Source organism: Somniosus microcephalus, chromosome 3 (genome assembly GCF_052327205.1).
Source record: "Somniosus microcephalus isolate GS21.2 chromosome 3, FLI_Smic_1.0, whole genome shotgun sequence".
Taxonomy (NCBI): Eukaryota; Metazoa; Chordata; class Chondrichthyes; order Squaliformes; family Somniosidae; genus Somniosus; species Somniosus microcephalus.
In genome coordinates this window covers 355038690-355059951 of record NC_140989.1, presented here as the reverse complement: position 1 = coordinate 355059951, position 21262 = coordinate 355038690, and the positions used below count along the sequence as shown (strand labels likewise).

Genomic DNA, 21262 nt, shown 5'->3' with positions numbered 1-21262 from the left:
GACTGGGCAGTGAAGGCCAAATTGGCTAGTGGTGAAATTCAGGTTTTTTAAATACTATTACAGATGCAAAACAATAAAGGAAAAAAGATAGTCATTGACTTTCAGTGTGAAATTTACAGGCAGTGACAACTGCACGCTGATCTTAATGATTCGTAACTAGCTTCAACTATTTAGATTTGCCTATTTAGAGCAGTAACCTTAAAGGCACAGGCCAAGTAAACACCACAACCATATTCAAGGCCCAACCCTACCTGTGAGCAACACCATAGGACATCTGTCAGTTATAAACTTAAAATGAGAGCAATGTCACAAACCACAGGACACTCCTGAACTGACAGTAATTCATGAACAAACATGTCTTAAATTGTTTTTGTTTTATGTTACGTTGCAGAAAGACAACTGCAGAAATCAAATGATTAACAGAGTGTTATGTTTCATTTTCACTTCTAGGTGTTCAAAAGAAATACAAGGAATGACTGCCTCATGCACTGGAGGTTCCTGTTCCCCTTGTGGCATTGATAGCAACACAGGATTCCCAAATGGAGATTGTATGTTTTTTCCAGACCAAAGCCAAATGACAACAGCTTCAATAATGTACCTACAAGGGTTGCCAGGGGTAAGGAGAATTACTGAGCGGCACTTCCCTTACACATTGTTAATAGCTATTTCTGCAACAACAGAAAAGGAACATTTTTGAGCGAATCAAATAATGGAATCCCTATTCATTTTAGACACCCAGCTTCAGTATCAAGTATCCACAGCTCAAGTATAGCATGGGCCACGTGCCTCGTTTCCTTCACTCTTCTACAACAATATGGGCTACCCCCAATGTTCCCTACGATTGTTTTTCCCTGCACGGGCCCTTTAATTTTGCTGCAGTGGCCGTGCATGCGCCGTATATCTTCCAGCGGCTGCAGCTGGTGAGCGGCCTGCGTGGGACCGCGCGATCGGTGTGCGGTCGCGCACCTTAGGAGGAACATTGGCTACCCCAATCTAATAGTTCCATTTCCACAATCTTTTGATATTAAAATAACAGACAGACGAGGTTATAATTTCATCTGAAATTGATCTCACAACTTGTTTTCTTTAACCACATAAAACAGTTAACTCATGATTTCTTTTTGTCGATAAAGCTTATCTTTGTTCAGCTTCTGTTTATAAAAAAAAAGGTACATTCTTCAATGTGCTGTTTGTTCGTGGCTAGAGTTTCCTCAAATTGCTGTATGTGTGCTGTAGTTAATGGCTCAGCTTCACGGGCTGGAATTTCCTGAGGTAAGAGCAGGTGGGATGGAGGCGTGGGGGAGTAAAAGTTGAAAGAATGTGAACCCTGACCCCACAACCCACCTCCAACCTGCACACTTTCACCTTTCACTCAGGTGGGACGGGGCGGGGGGAGGGGGGGTTGCTGCCAACCTGCTGCCAGGAGGCGGGTTGGCAATTTACATACTATAATGAGGCTTGCAGCCTCTACTTTAACTTGCTTTGCAGGTTTTACTGCAGGTGGCTGAGGATCCCGGAGCTCGGGATTGTTGCTGGCTGCAACGACGTGGCTTCAGCCTCGGGAAGCAATGCTTGTGGGCCTGGAGGAGCAGGAGTGCATCCTCCCGAGCTCACCCACCATCAGTCTGGCCCTCCCTGGGGTCGGGGATCCGACACCTCACCGCCCCACCCCCCCACCCCACTTCCCAGGCCTGGAACAACCCCCCCCCCCCGCCAGATCGCGATTCAGCCCCGGGGTCGGGGATTGGACCCCCCCCCAGAGATCACAACTTCCCCATCCCACCCCAGGGACAGGGATCGGACCCCACCACCCCCACACCGGGGACTGGACGCCCCCCTGGGCTGGGGACCACCCACCACACACAACATCCTGGACCCAACACTTACCTGTTGCTGCAGCCTCCTTCTCCGAGTTCCCAGCACGACTGAAAGCCACCCTTTCAATCAGGCTGAATTCCGGGCTGGGAACCCGCCTCTGACATCGATAAAACTCCACAGCGTGCCGGGAAATCCGACCTGCCGGGTTTCCCGCCGCCTCCTGGGTCACCCCCCCTCCCCCGCACCATGCGGGTGGGACCCGGGAAAATCCAGCCCTCAGTCTTTAGCACAACAGCAGCAGCCATCACCACCACCGCATTGTGGAAGCAAACTTTTCGGAGGGTCGTAGAGCTGGAGAAGGTTACAGAGATAGGGAGGGGCCAAGTCTGAAGTGGGGCTTGAACGCACGACCTTCTGACTCAGAGGAGAGAGAATGCTGCCAACTGAGCTAAGCTGATACTGAGAGAAATGAAACCCAGAGTTTTCTGATAAACCTTCCGTTTTGACCCAGAAAGCACATATTCGCTCACCTGATATCACCCGACAAAATACCGGTGCTGCCTGCACTATTATTTTGGCCTGCCGTTAACTTCAGCCCGCAGTGGCACTGGCAAGTTTCCGGCCTACTGCAATTTCTAAGCCTGTGACACTTGTTACACCTGATCTTGTATTTATTTTCCAGGTGACTGAATTCTGTGACAATAAGACTCACAACGATGAAGCACCAAACATGCAAAACAAAATGTGCAAGTACAGGAGCACTTGGGACGTGATCAGCAAGTCAGAAGATTTCAGGAACAACTCCCCAGCTAATATCGTTGCCCTTGCGCCAAATGTTACTTTGCTGCAGGCCAAAGACCGGGTGCTGTGTTTAGTTCTTGATAGTTCTGGAAGCATGGACTGGGTACGTCCTGTTATGAAATAGTAGTGTCAGTTCACGCTGATGCTATTTAAAGGCCATCACACACACTCCTCAACTGGTCATTATCAACCAAATGATTTAACCAAATCGTGAATTTGCTTTTAGTTCACAGCTAGTGAGTCAAGCCTTTCATACAAGACCTACCTGTCCAATAACCTATACATTTTCTGTATTGCTATGGAGTTCCTCCTAGCTTTCTGGTTGGTCCATACTAGCATGTGCCTGTCAAATGATTTCAGGATTCAAGTAGAACAAGGACCATAAGATAAGAGGACTTAGAGACATCCCTCTTTACCCACCCAGGTGCAATACACAGGAAGTCTACTTTTTGTATTGAATTAAAAGCAGACTAACAAATCAGGCATCAAAACAGAAAAATGCTGGAAATACTCAGCAGGTCAGGTAGCATCTGTGGAGAGAGAAACACAGTTAATGATTCAGGTTGATGACCTTTCGTCAGAACTAGCAAACCTGGCACACTGCCCCACACACCCAGGTAAATACTTTCAATGTGTGTGTACGTTCCTGTTTACACACAGTCTGACCCTAATCCCTGGGTAATGCCTTGTATAGCAAAAGGTGGGAAGTGATGTTCCACAAGGATCGAAGTTGGGAACACTGTTGTTCACCCTTTACATAAACAATTTGGACTCGGGGAATCGGAAGTACAATTTCAAAATTTGTGGATGACACCAAATTGGAGGGTGTAGTTAATACAGAGGAGGACAGCGACAAATTGAGAAATAAAAACTCCACGGCAAAAGTGATCCATCCGTGGCTAACTAAGGAAGTTAAGGATAGTATTAGGTTAAAAGAAGAGCCTTATAATGTTGCGAAGAATAGTAGTAAGCCTAAGGATTAGCAGAGCTTTAGAAACCAGAAAGGATGACCAAAGATTCTGAGGGGGATTGACAGGGTAGATGCTGAGAGGTTGTTTCCCCTGGCTGGAGTGTCTAGAACTAGGGGGCACAGTCTCAGGATAAGGGGTCGGCCATTTAAAACTGAGCTGAGGAGGAATTTCTTCACTCAGAGGGTGGTGAATCTTTGGAATTCTCTACTCAAAAGAACTGTGGATATTGAGTTCTTGAGTATGTTCAAAGCTGAGATAGATAGATTTTTGGACTCATGGGGAATCAATGAATATGGGGATCAGGCAGAAAAGAAGAGTTGAGGTCGAAGATCAGCCATGATCTTATTGAATGGTGGAGCAGGCTCGAGGAGCCGTATGCTTTTTGTGTCTTCTACTGTGAAGACAGATACAAAATATTTGTTTGAAGTCTCTGCCATTTCCTTGTTCCCCGTTATAATTTCACCTGTCTCAGCCTCTAAGGGACCAATGCTTAGTTTTGTTACTCTCTTCCTTTTTACATACTTGTAGAAGCTCTTACAATCTGTTTTTATATTTCTTGCTAGATTACTCTCATATTCTATTTTCTCCCTTTTCCCCCCCAATTTTTGGGTCATCCTTTGCTGGTTTCTAAAGCTCTCCCAATCCTTAGGCTTACTACAACATTATAAGCCTCTTCTTTTAATCTAATACTCTCCTTAACTTCTTTAGTTAGCCATGGATGGATCAATTTCCCATGGAGTTTTTATTTCTCAATGGAATGTATATTCGTTGAGAATTTTGAAATATTTCTTTAAATGTTTGTCACTGCTTATCTACCGTCATACCTTTTAATCTAATTTCCCAATCTACCTTAGCTAACTCACCACTCATTCCTATGTAATTGGCTTTATTTAAGTTTAAGACTCTCATTTCCAACTGAAGTATTTCACTCTCAAACTCAACGTGAAATTTAATCATATTATGATCACTCTTCCACAGAGGATCCTTTACTATGAGATTACTAGTTTACCCGGTCTAATTACACAACACAAATTCTAAAAAAGCCTATTCCCTGGTTGGTTCCATGACGTATTGTTCTAGAAAACTGTATCGGATACATTCCATGAACTCGTCCTCCAAACTACCTTTACCAATTTGATTTGCTCAGTCTATATGAAGATTAAAGTCCCCCATGATTATTGTGTTACCTTTGTTACAAGCTCCAGTTATTTGTTGATTAATACTCTGTCCAACGATATAGCTACTGTTTGGGGGCCTATAAACTACTCCCACCAGTGTTTTCTGACCCTTGTTATTTCTTATCTCCACCCATACTGATTCTACTTCCTGAGCTTCCGTGCCAAGTTCCTTTCTCACGACTGTTCTTATGTCATCATTTATTATCAGGGCTACCCCACCTCCTTTTCCATTCTGCCTGTCTTTTCTAAACATCAAGTACCCTGGAATATTTAGCTCCCAACCTTGGTTACCTTGCAACCACGTCTCTGTAATGGCTATTTGATCAAAGCCAGTTATCTCTATTTGTGCCACTAATTCATCTATCTTGTTACCAATGCTTCGTGCATTCAGATAAAGAGTCTTTAATTTTAATTTTTTACCATTATTTCCTGCTTTCACCTTATTTGCTGATGCATTTTTACTGTTAAACTCTGTCCCTTCCTGTCACACTCTGCTTACATTTACCCAAATTGCTACGCTGCTCCATTGCCTTGACTTTTCTCTTTAGATTTCTAAATTTCCCCTCACCTGACCCCTCCGCCCCTTTCTTAATTTAAGGCCCCATCTACAGCCCTAGTTATTTGATTCGCCAGGACACTGGTCCTAGCCCGGTTTAAGTGGAAACAGTCCCAACAGAACAGCTCCCTCTTTCCCCAGTACTGGCACTAGTGCCCCATGAATTGAAACCCCTTCTTCCCATACCACACATTTAACTCTCTGATCTGCTTGTCCCTATGCCAATTTGCAAGTGGTTCAGGTAACAATCCAGAGATTATTACCTTTGTGGTTCTGCTTTTTAATTTGGACCCTAGCTCCTCAAATTCTCTCAGCAGAACCTCATTCCTAGTTCTACGTATGTCGTTGGTTCCTATGCAGACCAGACAACTGGATCCTCCCCCTCCCACTCCAAATTCTTCTCCAGCCACGAGGAGACATCCTTAACCCTGGCACCGGGCAGGCAACACAGCCTTCGGAACTCCCAGTCATGGCTGCAGAGAACAGTATCTATCCTCCTTACTGTATTGATTTCTTTGTGGGTTCAATGATGAGACATTTATGAAAGAGAATGTCTTTTAATCTAAAGTTTGTTCAACTCTGGTTAACAGCCTTACAGGAGACACCATGCTAGAAATCCATCTAAAACGAAAGTAAAACTAAACTGCTTGTCTCTCACATGCCCTCTGCTGGTCAGGCATAAGTAATCAATCAGGCAACTATGCTGGTAAGGCATCATAATCAAACAGGCAAATACCATCACTATTTGCTGATATCATTACATCTCCCTTTCTTAAAACAAAAGTATTTTACTTTTAACTAACAACATGTTTTCTTTGTATTAATCTGCATTTTAACTGTAACACTTAATGAACTTACATTATCATTATCATGATCAAGGTTTTTTAACCTTGCTTTGTGTGTTCACATGAAATATGTAAATACACTAGAACTTGAAGAAAGAATAAGATAACATTACTTCCTTCTATAACAATAGTCCTTAAATTTGCTCAATGAGTCTCTCAGGAGGCTTCACGTGTCTTGAGGATTTTCTGATTGATTGTCCTTGAATCTGAGTTGCTGCCTCAGATGATGGTTTCTCAGCTGTGTGATCAGGTTGTTCAACAGTATCAGTCTTTTGACCTGCTGTGTGATCAGGTTGTTCAACAGTATCAGTCTTTTGACTTGCTGTGGCTGGCCCCATGAGAAGATCTCGACGATTTCTTCTCAGAACAGCACCCTCATCTGTCTGAATGGTGTATGATCTTGGTTGAACTTCACTCAGGACAGTTCCCTTCTGAGTCCATATGTTTGTTTTGTCTTTGAACCTTACTTGGTCACCAGTGTGGAGTTCAGGTAGGTTTTGTGTTCCTCTGTCATAGTAGTACTTTTGCTTTTCTTTCTGTTGTTCTTTGAACTTCCTCACTTTCTCCCCCTCTTTTATTTTCAGGAGGTTCTCCGGGATGGGTAGGTTTGACCTTAGCCGACATCCCATAAGGAGTTGGGCTGGTGACATACCACACTCGAGCGGCGTTGTGCGGTATACAAGCATGCTCTGGTAGAAGTCAGTTCCACTGTCTTTTGCCTTGTACATCAGTCTTTTCACTGTCTGGACCGATTTTTCCACTAGTCCATTGGACTGTGGATAGTGAGGACTTGATGTTGTGTGGACAAAGTCCCACTCTTCGGCAAAGTGTCGGAAACTTGCATTGTAAAACTGGGGTCCGTTGTCTGTGAAGACCTCGCTTGCCACGCCATGTCTGGAGAATATGGCTTTCATACATGTTATCACAGCATCTGCAGTGGTGGTGTGCAGTCTACAAACCTCTGGATACAGGGAGTAATAGTCTGTGACTACAAGATAGTCCTTCCCTTGACATACGAATAGGTCAGCTTCTGGTAAGGTCTGTCTGGCGCTGGGTGTGGCTTTAGTGGTTCTACCGGATTGCTTGCTCGATATTTCAGGCATATTGTGCAGTTTGACACCTCATTTGTCACATCTTGGTTGATTTGTGGCCAGTACATCACCTCTCGTGCTCTTTTCTTACACTTTTCAATTCCCAGATGTCCTCCATGGATCCTTTTTAGCATCTCTTTTCTCAGACTCTTTGGGATAACTATTTTACTTCCTTTGTAGATGATGTCTTCGACCACTGATAGTTCCGCCCTGCAGTTCCAGTACTCTGCCATGTCAGGTGAGCAGTCTTGCTTCATGTTGGGCCATCCATCCAAGATGCTTTTCCTCAGTCGTCTCATTGTTTCATCTTTGTTTGTCTCAGTCTTTATGAGCTCCATTTTTGCATCTGCTATGGGCAGTGCACTTGTGATCATGTCCACGTAGGCGTTCACTTTTTCATTCATTTTGGTGTTTGCGGGCTCACTTGGGTCAACAGCTCTGGACAACGTGTCTGCTGTATACATCAGCTTACCTGGTGTGTACGCAACATTCAGTGTATAGCGTTGCAGCCTGATCATCATTCTTTGTATTCTAAGCGGACAGCTATTTAGTGGCTTCTGGAACAATGCAATCAAGGGCTTATGGTCAGTCTCTACACTGATTGCTTGTCCTGCCACAAACTGGTGAAATCTTTCACAGGCGTATGTGATGCTGAGCAGCTCCTTTTCTATTTGAGCATATCGCGTCTCCGCGTCTGTCATTGAGCGCGATGCATATGCAATAGGCTGCCAGTAGTCATATTTTTGCAGAAGAACGGCACCGAGCCCACTCTGTGATGCATCTGATGATATCTTGATGGGTCTCGCTGGGTCATAAAACCTCAGAACTGGTTCCTCTGTGAGCAGTTTCTTTAGATCGCTCCATGACTTCTCATGCTCATGATTCCATTCCCATTCTATGTTCTTTTCAGTTAGTCTTCTCAGTGGCGCCATCTTTTCTGAGAGGTTGGAGATGAATTTACCCATGTAGTTGATCATTCCATTAAACCTCTGCACGTCCTTTTTGCATTGTGGCTTTGGCATATTCTCAATGGCGGACACCTTTCTGGGATCTGGTCTGATGCCCTCACTGCTAAGGATATCTCCCACAAATGTCAGTTCTGTCACCCCGAGCTGGCATTTCTCTCTATTCAGCTTCAGGTTTGTTTTCCTTGTTGCTTCCAGCACTTTTTTCAGTCTCTCGTCATGCTCAGTTCTCGTGGTTCCCCATACTATGATGTCATCCATTGATGTATCAACTCCCTCCAGGTGCTCATAGATCATATGGATAGTTTTGTGATACACTTCAGGAGCTGAGGCAATGCCAAATGGTAACCTTAGGAATCTGTATCTGCCAAATGGACTGTTGAACGTGCACAGTCTTGAACTTGCCTCGTCCAATTTCATCTGCCAAAATCCTGATGATGCATCTAACTTGCTGAAATACTTTGCATTTGCAAACTGTGACATGATTTCCTCACGTGTAGGAAGCTTGAAGTGCTCTCTCTTTATTGCTCTGTTTAGATCTCTTGGATCCAGGCAAATTCTGAGCTTTTCATTCTTTTTGTCCACAACGACGAGGGAACTCACCCACTCAGTTGGCTCATCTATCTTCTGAATCACGTTCAGGCTTTCCATCCTGTCCAACTCTGCCTTCAGTTGCTTTTGAAGAGGAAACGGAACTTTTCTGCATGGATGTATGACCGTTGGCATACTTTTATCTACTCTGATCGTGTGTTCTCCTGGAAGGCAGCCTGGACCCTTAAATAGGTCATTGTACTCTTTCATGAGTTTATCATAGACTGTCTCTCCTTTGCTTTCCACAACGAGGACTCTCTTTACCAGGTTCAGTCTCTCACAGGCTTTTAAACCTAGTATGGCTTGCACATCCTTTGGCACCACGGTTAATGCTAGCGTGTGCTCTCTGTCCTTGTGTGTCACTTTGACAATGCATCTCCCTTTCACTGGTATATCAGTACCTGAGTATCCTGTCACTTTCACTTTTATTCCATGTATCTTTGGTCTGGGTCTAATTTTCTTAAAATCAGTCTCTGATATCACATTAACTTGTGCTCCAGTATCCAATTTAAATGGAATATGTATATCATTCACTTTTAGTGTCAACATCCAGTCTCTTTTTTCTTTTTTGTTTTCAGACACAACATCTACATTGAACTCCTCTATCTCGCTTTCATCTACTGTATGGACCTTGCTTTGTTGCACTTGGTTCTTACAGCAACGGGCATAATGGTTGTTTTTGTTACAACTATTGCATTTTTTACCATATGCTGGACACTTTTTTGGTGTATGCTGTGTACCGCATCGACTACATGACTTTCGATTGTCTCTTTCATTTTTGTTTGCTGGCCATGCCTCTTTTTTCACATTGGCGCTCTTTTTGTTAAACGGTTTGTATCCGTTCATTCTCACTGCATCCATGTTGCAGCTACTGTCACTGAACAGCTCCTTTGCCTGCAACTTCACAGTCTCTGTAGCCCTACACAGTGCTATGGCTTTTCCCAGGTCTAGATCTTGCTCTCTTAGCAGTCTTTCCCTTAGACCATTATCTGGAATACCACACACCAGTCTGTCTTTTATCAGCGAGTCTGTCAGTCCCCCAAATTCACATGTTTTGCTTCGGTTTCTCAGTTCAGTCACATACTGATCAATAGTCTTTCCCGTTTTCTGTACACATGTGAAAAATCTGTGCCTCTCAAACGTCACGTTACGTTTAGGTATGCAGTAGGCCTCAAACTGTTCCATTATTTTATCTAGCTTCATATTGTCTCCATCAGCAGCGAATGTGAAGTTATTATACACCTCCAGCGCTTCATCACCCACGACATGTAAGAACACTGACAATTTCTTTTTATCACTTTTCTCGTCAGCTCCAATTGCTGATAAATACAACTCCAAACGTTGTTTGAATCTCCTCCAATTTTCAGCCACATTACCTGTCAACTGAAGCTTCGCCGGTGGGTGTAATCCTTCCATTTTTTCACTTCGTTAGCTATTCTCCAATGGTAAGTAACGATGTTCTCTCTTGGCTTGCTAATATGTGGAGAGCTGATTTAACTTCAGATTTTTCCTCTTCATCTCTTTCAATCACTTCTGACACCGTGTATTGATTTCTTTGTGGGTTCAATGACGAGACATTTATGAAAGAGAATGTCTTTTAATCTAAAGTTTGTTCAACTCTGGTTAACAGCCTTACAGGAGACACCATGCTAGAAATCCATCTAAAACGAAAGTAAAACTAAACTGCTTGTCTCTCACATGCCCTCTGCTGGTCAGGCATAAGTAATCAATCAGGCAACTATGCTGGTAAGGCATCATAATCAAACAGGCAAATACCATCACTATTTGCTGATATCATTACACTTACTATATTGTTCCCTACCACTACAACATTCCTTTTCACTCCCTCCACTTGAATGGCCTCCTGTACCATGGTGCTGTGGCCAGTTTGCTCATCCTCCCTGCAGACTTTGCCCTCATCCATACAGGCAGCAAGAACCTCATACCTGTTGGACAAGGGCAAAGGCTGAGGCTCCTCCAGCACTGCACCTGGGATCCCCTTACCTGCCTGAGTTGCAGTCACACCCTCCTGTCCCTGACCACTAAACAGACCTGTACCACTACCTAACCTAACGGGTGTGACTGCCCCCTGGATCAAAGTGTCAAGATAACTCTCCTCTCCCTGATGCCCCGCAATGTCTGCACCTCAGACTCCATCTCAACAACTCTGAGCTGAAGTTCCTCGAGCTGCAGACACTTACTGCAGACGTGGTTGTCCGGGATCACGATGCTCTCCACAAACTCTCACATGCTGCAGTTGCGGCACATCGCCTGCACTGACATCCCTTTATAACCTTGTTTTATTTATTTAGTTAATTAAAATGTATGTATTTAATTAACTTAGCTTATAGTTTAGTTTTTAGCTAATTACTAGATATAGTTTAAGTGCTAGCTAGATTAAATTAAATATTTACCTGTAACACAAAGCTCTCCAAGTTAGGCCATACTTGCAGTACTGTGAACATTTCTGGTCTCCATATTATAAAAAGGATATAGAGGCACTGGAGAAAGTGCAAAAAAGATTTACTAGAATGATACCAGAACTGAGAGGTTATTCCTATCAAAAAAGATTGAACAGGCTGGGGCTCTTTTCTCTAGAAAAGAAGACTGAGGGGTGACCTGATAGAGGTCGTTAAGATTATGAAAGGGTTTGATGAGGTAGATATAGAGAAGATATTTCCATTTGCGAGGGAGAGCAGAACTAGGGGCCATAAATATAAGATAGTCACATATAAATCCAGTAGGGAATTCAGGAGAAACTTCTTTACCCAAAGAGTGGTTAGAATGTGGAACTCACTACCACAAGGAGTAGTTAAGGCAAATAGCATAGATACATTTAAGGGCAAGCTAGATAAACACATGAGGGAGAAAGGAATAGAAGGTTATGTTGATGAGGTTAGATGAGGAAGGGTGGGAGGAGGCTTGTATGGAGCATAAACACCGGCGGGGACCTGTTGGGCTGAATGGCCTGTTTCTGTGCTGTAAGTACAATGTAATATTTTGTAATACACTGATAGACACAATAGTGTCACTGTGACTGACCCACCGCAGGTCGGAGCAAGTCGGGGCCCAGCTAGAGGAAAAAATAAACTAAAAATGTAGAGGTACTCTCCGGAAAGAAAGGAAGAAAGAAATAGTGTCGACTGAGATCAAAGTTGGCCAGGGTATCGGGAGAATTCCCTGCTCTTCTGTGAATAGTGTCAGGGGATCTTTTATATCCACTTGAATAGATAGATGAGGCCTAAGTTTGACATTTCATCCAGCGCCCCCGACAGTGCAGCACTCCCTCAGTACTGCACTGAAGTGTCAACCTAGACCCCTGGAGGTCCATAGAGACTTTAGAGGGAGTCCATGAACTAAACCACGTATATCAGTAATTTGTTTTTTAAAAATCCGCAAAATGATCCCGCCCCTTTTTCTGATTGGTGAGAGACCAACCATTGGAGAGCGTTGATTCTAGACACAAAAGGCATCAAGCGGTATGGGGAGAGAGCAGGAATATGGTATTGAGCTGGAGGATCAGCCATGATCATATTGAATGGCGGAGCAGGCTCGAAGGGCCGAATGGCCTACTCCTGCTCCTAATTTTCTATGTTTCTATGATTGGATAAAGTAGCTGTCAATCATTTACAAGTGTCAGTGTCAAACATCACACCAAGGATTGACAGACTCTGCAGTGAGAAGCAGGAACACCCATCTCACTGATATCTGTAAGTAAATACTTGTTTTCCTAAAAGCATTATTAAACCACTCTTTACACGCAGCACTTTCATAGTATGAGTATTAGATAGTATTATAATTTAGATGGGGGGGTCCGTGATTACTAATGCATTTGAAAAGGGGTCCACGAAACAAAAAGGTTTAAGAAGTACTGGCCTAGATTATGTGCTCAAGTCTGTTTGAGCTTGAATCTACAAAGGAAGTGATGGGAATTTATTAAAATTACATTGAAATAAGCATTCTATTAGTCCCTTAAATACAGTGTGACATGAATCAGTCATTCATGAAAGAAAGACTTATGAAATAATACTGAGCGGCCTACAGGTGGCGCTGTCCAGGGAGAGTATAAATACTCGGGCACGGGCCCAGCTTGTGCAGGGCATTCTTAACAGGAACTAGTGAAGGACACAACTAGACCTCCATGTTGTAAAACAGTTGATTAAAGCTTTGTTTAATGCTTAGACCAAGTGCCTAGTAGTTTTCTTATGCCACAGAGCATAAAATATGAAGATGGCTGCTTGTTAAGGAGATTGCGTTTTGCATCTGACTTGAGTTCTTTTTGCAAACAGGAAAACCGAATTAAAAGGCTCCAACAGGCAGCGGGAATATTCTTGCTGCAGATCATTGAAGAAGGATCACAGGTTGGCATCGTTACTTTTAACAGTAGTGCGTTTATTCGAAAAAATTTGACATTAATTGATAACGACAATGTACGGAAGCAGCTTATAACATCTCTACCTAAAATCCCTGGTGGTGGAACAAATATCTGTGCAGGGGTTCTGGCTGGTTTTCAGGTAAGTCCTGAAGTCCTGTAAGACTTTTAATAATCCATTATTTTCAACGTAATTATTACATTTATCCCACGTTGACGGTAACTGACTGCTTTGCAGGTACTTCATGGCGATGACGGTGCTACCAATGGTGATGAAATAGTTTTGCTGACTGATGGGGAGGACACTGAAATAAGCCATTGCTTTACATACGTGAAACAAAGTGGAACTGTCATTCACACCATAGCATTAGGACCAAAAGCAGCCGGAGAGTTGGAACAGCTGTCAAAAATGACAGGCGAGCAATATTTAATATTGTTTGTGCTGATCAGTAATTAAATTTGATTTCTGTAGCATATCAAATACAGGATTTAGTTTTAATGGCAATTTGATGTATTTTTGTAAATACCCCACATTTACTAAGTTAAAAGTGTCTTTTTTAAGGGCTTCCATGATGATTCTGTGAGTGGCTGAGCCTTACAGACCATCAACGTCCCTGGCTGGTCCCTGATAGAAAGAAAGAAAGAAAGGACTCCCATTTCTACAGCGCCTTTCATGGCTTCAGGGTGTCCCAAAGCGCTTTACAGCCAGCGAAGTTCGTTTGTTTTGAAGTGTAATCACTGTTGTAATGTAGGAAACTGATTTGTGCTAAGTTATCTGATATCAGGCTTGGGCAGTGGTAATCAGCTACTCTGAGCCCCTGGATAGAGGTGTACAAGATTATGACGGGTTTGGATAGGCTAGACGGGGAAAGGCTGTTCCCACTAGTTGATGGTACAAGGGCTAGGGGACACAGATTTAAGGTTTTGGGCAAGAGATACAGGGGGGAAGTAAGGAAAAACTTTTTTACGCAGCGAGTGGTGATGACCTGGATTTCACTGCTGACGGAAGTGGTGGAAGCGGAGACACTCAATGTTTTAATAGACATAGAAACATAGAAGGTAGGAGCAGGAGTAGGCCATTCGGCCCCTCGAGCCTGCTCCGCCATTCAATGCAATCATGGCTGATCATCCAAATTCAGTACCGGGTCCCTGCCTTCTCCCCATATCCCTTGATCCCTTTAGCCTTAAGAAATATATCTAACTCCCTCTTGAATATATTTAATGTATTGGCCTCTACTGCCTTCTGTGGTAGAGAATTCCACAGGTTCACCACTCTCTGGGTGAAGAAATTCCTCCTCATTTCTGTCCTAAATGGCCTACCCCTTATCCTTAGACTGTGACCCCTGGTTCTGGGCTCCCCGACCATCGGCAACATCCTTCCTGCATCTAATCTGTCCAGTCCTGTCAGAATTTTATAAGTTTCAATGAGATCCCCTCTCATTCTTCTAAACTCCAGCGAGTACAAGCCCAATCGACCCAATCTCTCCTCATATGTCATTCCTGCCATCCCAGGTATCAGCCTGGTGAATCTTCGCTGAACTCCTTCCATGGCAAGAACATTCTTCCTCAGATAAGGCGACCAAAACTGCACACAATACTCAAGATGTGGTCTCACCAAGGCCCTGTATAACTGCAGCAAGACATCCTTGTTCCTGTACTCAAACCCTCTCGCTACGAAGGCCAACATACCATTTGCCTTCTTAACCGCCTGCTGCACCTGCATGCTTACCTTCAGCGACTGGTGCACGAGGACACCCAGGTCTCGTTGCACTTCCCCTTCTCCCAATCTATTGCCATTCAGATAATAATCTGCCTTCCTGTTTTTGCCACCAAAGTGGATAACCTCACATTTATCCACGTTATATCGCATCTGCCATGCTTTTGCCCAATCATTCAACCTGTCCAAATCATCCTGGAGTTTCTAGGCATCCTCCTCACAGCACACACGCCCACCCAGCTTTGTGTCGTCTACAAATTTGGAGATATTACATCTAGTTCCCTTGTCTAGATCATTAATATATATTGTGAATAGCTGGGGTCCAAGGACCGATCCCTGCGGTACCCCACTAGTTACTGCCTGCCACTCGGAAAAAGACCCGTTTATTCCAACTCTTTGCTTTCTGTCTGCCAACCAGTTCTCTATCCAAGTCATACCTTGCCCCCAATCCCATGTGCCTTAACTTTACACGCTAATCTCTTATGCGGGACCTTATCGAAAGCCTTCTGAAAGTCCAAATACACCACATCCAATGGTTCTCCCTTATCTATTTTACCAGTTACATCCTCAAAAAATTCCAGTCGATTAGTCAAGCAGGATTTACCTTTTGTAAATCCATGTTGACTTTGTTCGATCCTGTCACTGTTTTCCAAGTGCTCTGCTATTACATCTTTTATAATGGACTCTAGCATTTTCCCCATTACCGATGTCAGGCTTACCGGTCTGTAATTCCCTGTTTTCTCTCTACCACCTTTTTTGAATAGTGGGGTAACATTAGCTACCCTCCAATCCATGGGTACTGTTCCAGATTCCATCAAATGTTGGAAGATGATCAGCAATGCATCTATTATTTCTAGGGCCACTTCCTTAAGTACCCTAGGATGTAGATTATCAGGCCCTGGGGATTTATCGGCCTTCAATCCCATCAATTTCCCTAACACCATTTCCCTACGAATACTGATTTCTTTCAGTTCCTCCCTTTCATCAGACCCTATGTTCCCCGACATCTCTGTGAGGTTATTTGTGTCCTCCTTTGTAAAGACAGAACCAAAATATGTATTTAATTGGTCTGCCATTTCTTTGTTCCCCATTATAAATTCCCCTGATTCTGACTGCAAGGGACCTACGCTTAACTTCACCAATCTTTTTCTCTTCACATATCTATAAAAGCTTTTACAGTCAGTTTTTATGTTCCCTGCAAGCTTACTCTCATATTCAATTTTCCCTTTCTTAATTAATCCCTTTGTCCTCCTTTGTTGAATCCTAAACTGCTCCCAATCCTCAGGTTTACTGCTTTTTCTGGCCAATTTATATGTCCTCTCCTTGGATCTTATGCTATCCCTAATTTCCCTTGTTAGCCACAGTTGAATCACCTTTTTTGTTTTATTTTTATGCCAAGGGGAGACTTGATAGGCACTTGAGGGAAATAAAGTTGCAGGGCTCCGGGGATAGAGCGGGGGAATGGGACTGATTCAATTGCTCCACAGAGAGTCGGCATGGACTTGATGGGCCGAATGGCCTCTTTCTGTGCTGTTATGACTCTATGGGCTGAATTTTGTGAATGAACGCGAGTTGGAGGTGGGACAGCTGCTTGTCGTGTCAATGTCCCGCCTCCATCCTCGCCTGACCAACCAGAGGGATTTTTCCCTGATTGAGCTTGTTAAGCCCGCCCTGCGGGCTCAGCAGGCCAATTAGGGAGGAAGTCACTGACAGATCACATCAATGTCAGACGTGCCATCTGTCAAGACTTCTTGAAAGAAGAAATGTCAGTGTTTGACAGCTGTCAAATACTGACATTTTCTTTAGTTTGATGTGTCCTTGTGTTCAGGACTCATCAAACCTTTCAAATTTGCAAATTTCACATGGCTGTTGGAATGGAAGTTCCAACAGCCAGTCTGTGAAATTGACAATCAGGATGTCGGCTCTCCCGATCCACCGCGGCTAAAGGCTGTAGAAAGAAAACAAGGTAAGTGAACACTGTTTTAAACTTATCACTCACCTTGCATACTTACCACTCCACACTTGCACCCATCACTCACCTCTACAGCTTACTTCCAGGTGCCTCCGACCGCCGCAGACCTCCTTCACGTCTCCTCCAACCCGGCGGGGTTATCCAAGGTTGGGAAGCCTTCACCTGTGAAGGTGAAATGGCACTAATCCTTTTTTCTGCCTGTTAACAAGCAGTTAAAAGGATTAAATGCCTTTCCCGCCTCCAGGAGACGGGACTCGAAGCTACACATCTTCCCGCCTCCTGGCAAAAGGCCACGGAGGCGGGATGGGGGTGGCTTTGCCATCCGCCCCCACTTTCTGCGAGCTTACCAGCTGTCCCGCCTCCATGCCCGCCTCCTTGGGGCTTGAAAAATCCTGCCCTATGACTCTATAACTTGTACTCCTGGTCACTATCCTGTGACTTCTGCTGCCAAGTGTGTATCTGTGGACGTTTGGTAAGGACAACAGTGGACCCAGCTGTGATGCTCCCCCCATAGTTGATCCACCATCTTGGTTCAAATATGAGGAATGGCCATTTATGTAAATCACTGGAGGGAACCATACCCCAGCAAGATTCAACACCTGTAGGATAAGAGCAGGGGAGACCACTGGGGAAAAAGAAAATGTATTTGACTAGTTCACTGAGCTGCAGCTGGCACAAGTAACTTCTTTTGAAGATCTTTGTAACATAACCAACATTAACGAAAAGAAAGTTAAACATTAGAGTGGTCGGGGGAAAAATTCGGTGGCGCCCCCTTTTACTGCCCCGAAAAAGTTAGTGCCCCGCGCCGTAAATTCAGTACTAGCGCCTCAAGCACTGGAAGCGCTCCCCCTCCTTTTTGGGGCGCTATCAGTGAATTTCGCGATGTTACGTGCAACAGTGGCACTCGCGTTGGCACGTAACACCAGCTCATTGCAGGCCTCCTCTCCTGATTAAAGGGGAAGGGCCTAGCTGTGCACACCGGGGCCCTGCTGGACTACCGGGGAGCGGGGTGCCCGGCTGACCAATCGCGGCCGGCACCCCAAAGAAAAAAGGGGAAGGGGGTAGGTGATGGCAGTCGGCCAAAAACAAAAGGGCCTCCATAGATGACCATCTATTTAGAAGTGTTACCATGTTCTTCAGAGTCTGGCGATTTATGTCCTCCATGGAGGTTGCCATCCTTTCCATGGCGGCACCTATATTCGCCATTGTGTGCACCATGGCATTGCTCATGTTTGACATGGACTCCTCCATTCTCTGCACACTCGCAGTCACCGTGGTTGCAAACCCTGTCAGAGCCTCCTGCACTTGTTCCTGAAGCTCCAGCACCGCTCTCTTTCTGGATGGGCCCAGAGGCACAGGGTCGACATGCAGCTGAGCAGAACTAGGAGTGCCCTGCGGCCTCCGATGAGGACTCTCCACTGCTGTCCCTGTTGTGAGCTGTGATACACCAGGTGACAACGCTACCCTATCTCGCAAAGGACCCACCGAGGTATGCGTCTCTGCGCTGGTGCTGTGTGTGCTCATTTCTGCTGATGCTGCTCCCTCAGAGGCTGTAGGTTCCTCTGAGGAGTTGTCCGGCTCTTCCTCCTGGCCAGTGGGGAGGGGGGCTCTCGATGGTCCTGTGGGGGAGTAAAGGCATGAGTTAGACATGTGATATTTAGGTAGCAGACACAGCCCATTGTGCAGATGATCAGAACTCAATCTGTATGAACATCAAATGCCATATCAGTCACTCATGAAATGTAAATGAGAGGGTTGCAAATCTATTCTGTCACCAGCTTGCTGTACTGTGCCCGTCTCACCGTCCCCCACTTCCAGCTCCTCTGCACCTCTGATGATCTTGATAGCAGCCTCCTCTGCGTTAGTTAAATGCGCCATGGAAGGTGGCCCTCCTCCTGTCCTCTCCCTCTTATTGTGGGCTCTCTTTTCCTGCAATGAGGGACACAAGTGGAGTTTCAGCGAGATTGATGGAGAGAGGGTAAAGAATCATAGCATAGATGTTTAGAGGGAGACAAAGATGGAGTGAGGTGCCAATACCAAGGTCCCTCCCTGTGACTTGTTAGTTGTTGTCATTGCATGATAGTGAGATCGAGTGTGAGGGGTGCATAGTAGAATGGAGAAGTGATTCTGTACATAGAGAGAGAGCGGGATGGTTAAGGGTGCAAGGGAAGTAAGGGTAAGGTGGGATGTGGAGGAGTAGGCTGACAATACAGAGTGCTGGTGATGAGAACAGATGGGAAGCAGATTGAAGGTAAGTGTGATGTCGTACTCACTTCTGCTGAGCGTAGCAGATCATTGAACCTTTTCCTGCACTGCACCCAGGTGTGTGCACACAAAGACCTGGCGCTAACCTCCTCAGCAATTTGCAGCCAGGCTGCCTTTGTGCGCTGAGGAGGCTTCCTCTGTCCATTGGAAGGGAACAGAACCTCCTTGCGCCCTCTTACCCCCTCCACAAGAACATGGAGGGAGTCATCATCAAAGCGGGGAGCAGCCTTTGTTTTTGGAGCACTCATCTTGCAAACACCGGCATTCAGGAGCATCAGAAAGTAAATGAAACCCAAAGGCTACATGGGCCCTTTGAATGCAGCTGAGTCGAAGACATCAGCAGAGGCGAGCAGCAGACCCGAACCCACTGATTGGGCTGGGTAACACACACAGCGGGCTTAATAAGCCCAATCTAATGAAAATCGTTATCTCAGTATGGTTGGAGCCGGCAGCGGGACCGGAACCCGCCAAACACTGAACCCAACGTGAACCCACCTCCAGTGGAAAAATCCAGCCCCATATATCTGTCTTTGCCCCATATCCCTTAATACCTTTGGTTAAATCTCAGATTTAAAATTAACAATTGATCTAGCATCAATTACTGTTAGCGGAAGAGAGTTCCAAACTTCTACCACGCTTTGTGTGTAGAAGTGTATTCTAATTTCACTCCTGAAAACTCTGGCTCTATTTTTTGGACAATGCCCCCTAGTCCTAGACTCCCCAACCAGCGGAAATAGTTTCTCTCTATCTACCCTACCTGTTCCCCTTAATATCTTGAAAACTTCGATCAGATCAATCCTTAACCTTCTAAATTCTAGAGAATACAACCCTAATTTGTGTAATCTCTCCTAATTTAACCCTTGAATTCCAGGAATCATTCTGGTAAACCTACGCTGCACTCCCTCCAAGGCCAGTATATCCTTCCTAAGGTGTGGTGCCCAGAATTGCTCACAGTGCTCCAGGTGTGGTCTAACCAAGGTTTTGTGCAGCTGCAGCATAACCTCTACCCCCCTTGTATTCTAGTCCTCTAGATATAAAGCCCAGCATTCCATTAGCCTTTTTGATTATTTTCTGCCCCTGTTCATGACATTTTAATGATCAATGTACCTCGACCCCCAAGTCTCTTTGGACCTCCTCTGTTTTGGATATATGACTTTCTATGCAATCATTTAAGTCATTAATAAATACTGTGAATAGTTGAGGCCCCAACACAGATCCCAATTTGAGCACCTGCCCATTATCCCTACTCTGTCTCCTGCCGCTCAGCCAATTGCCTCACCAGGTCAATAATTTGCCCTCAATTCCCTGGGCTTCTACCTCAGATAACAGTCTCTTATGTGGGGTTTTGTCAAATGCCTTCTGGAAGTCCATATAAATAACATCCATAAACATTACCCTGTCCACTACTTTAGACACCTCCTCAAAAAGTTCAATCGGGTTTGTCAGGCATGACCTACCTCTCACAAATCCGTACTGACTCTCTCTGATCAACTGAAATTTTCGAGGTGTTCAGTCACCCTATCCTTAATTATAGACTCTAGCAATTTCCCCACAGCAGATGTTAGGCTAACTGGTCTATAATTCCCTGGTTTCCCTCTCTCACCATTTTTAAATAACGGAGTGACATGTGTAATTTTCCAATTTAAAGGAACAGTTCCTGAATCTAGAGAACTTTGGAAGATTATAGTTAGGACATCTGCAATGCTCTCACCTACTTCCTTTAAAACCCTGGGATGGAAACCATCTGGTCCTGGGGATTTGTCACTCTTTAGTGCCATTATTTTCTTCATTACTGTAATTTTACTTACATTAATTTTATTGAGTCCCTGTCCCTGATTCAGTATTAGTTTCCTTGGGATTTCCGGCATGCTATCCTCTTCCTCCACTGTTAATACTGTCGCAAAGTAATTATTCAACATGTCCGCCATTTCCTTATCATTGATAATATCACCACTTTCAGTTTTTAAGGAGCCAACATTGCTCCTGACTACCCTCTTTTTCCTACTATAATTGTAAAAAAAAAATTGTGTTGCTTTTGATATCCTTTGCAATTTTCTTTTAAGACTTCCTTTTTGTAGCTCTTACTATCTGTTCCCTTTGCTGTTCTTTGGTTTTCTATT

The 21262-nt window shown here is 44.5% G+C and overlaps 1 protein-coding gene across 1 annotated transcript in view; it reads left to right on the top strand.

Moving 5' to 3' along the window:
* The window catches only part of LOC147122359 (calcium-activated chloride channel regulator 1-like), a 53877-nt gene that overhangs the window by 10810 nt on the left and 21805 nt on the right, over positions 1–21262 (top strand). Inside the window, exons 5-8 of the mRNA XM_085983441.1 lie at positions 451–616; positions 2501–2722; positions 13106–13330; positions 13427–13604. Coding sequence (XP_085839567.1) covers positions 451–616; positions 2501–2722; positions 13106–13330; positions 13427–13604 — 791 coding nt within the window. The remainder of the gene's footprint in view (positions 1–450; positions 617–2500; positions 2723–13105; positions 13331–13426; positions 13605–21262) is intronic.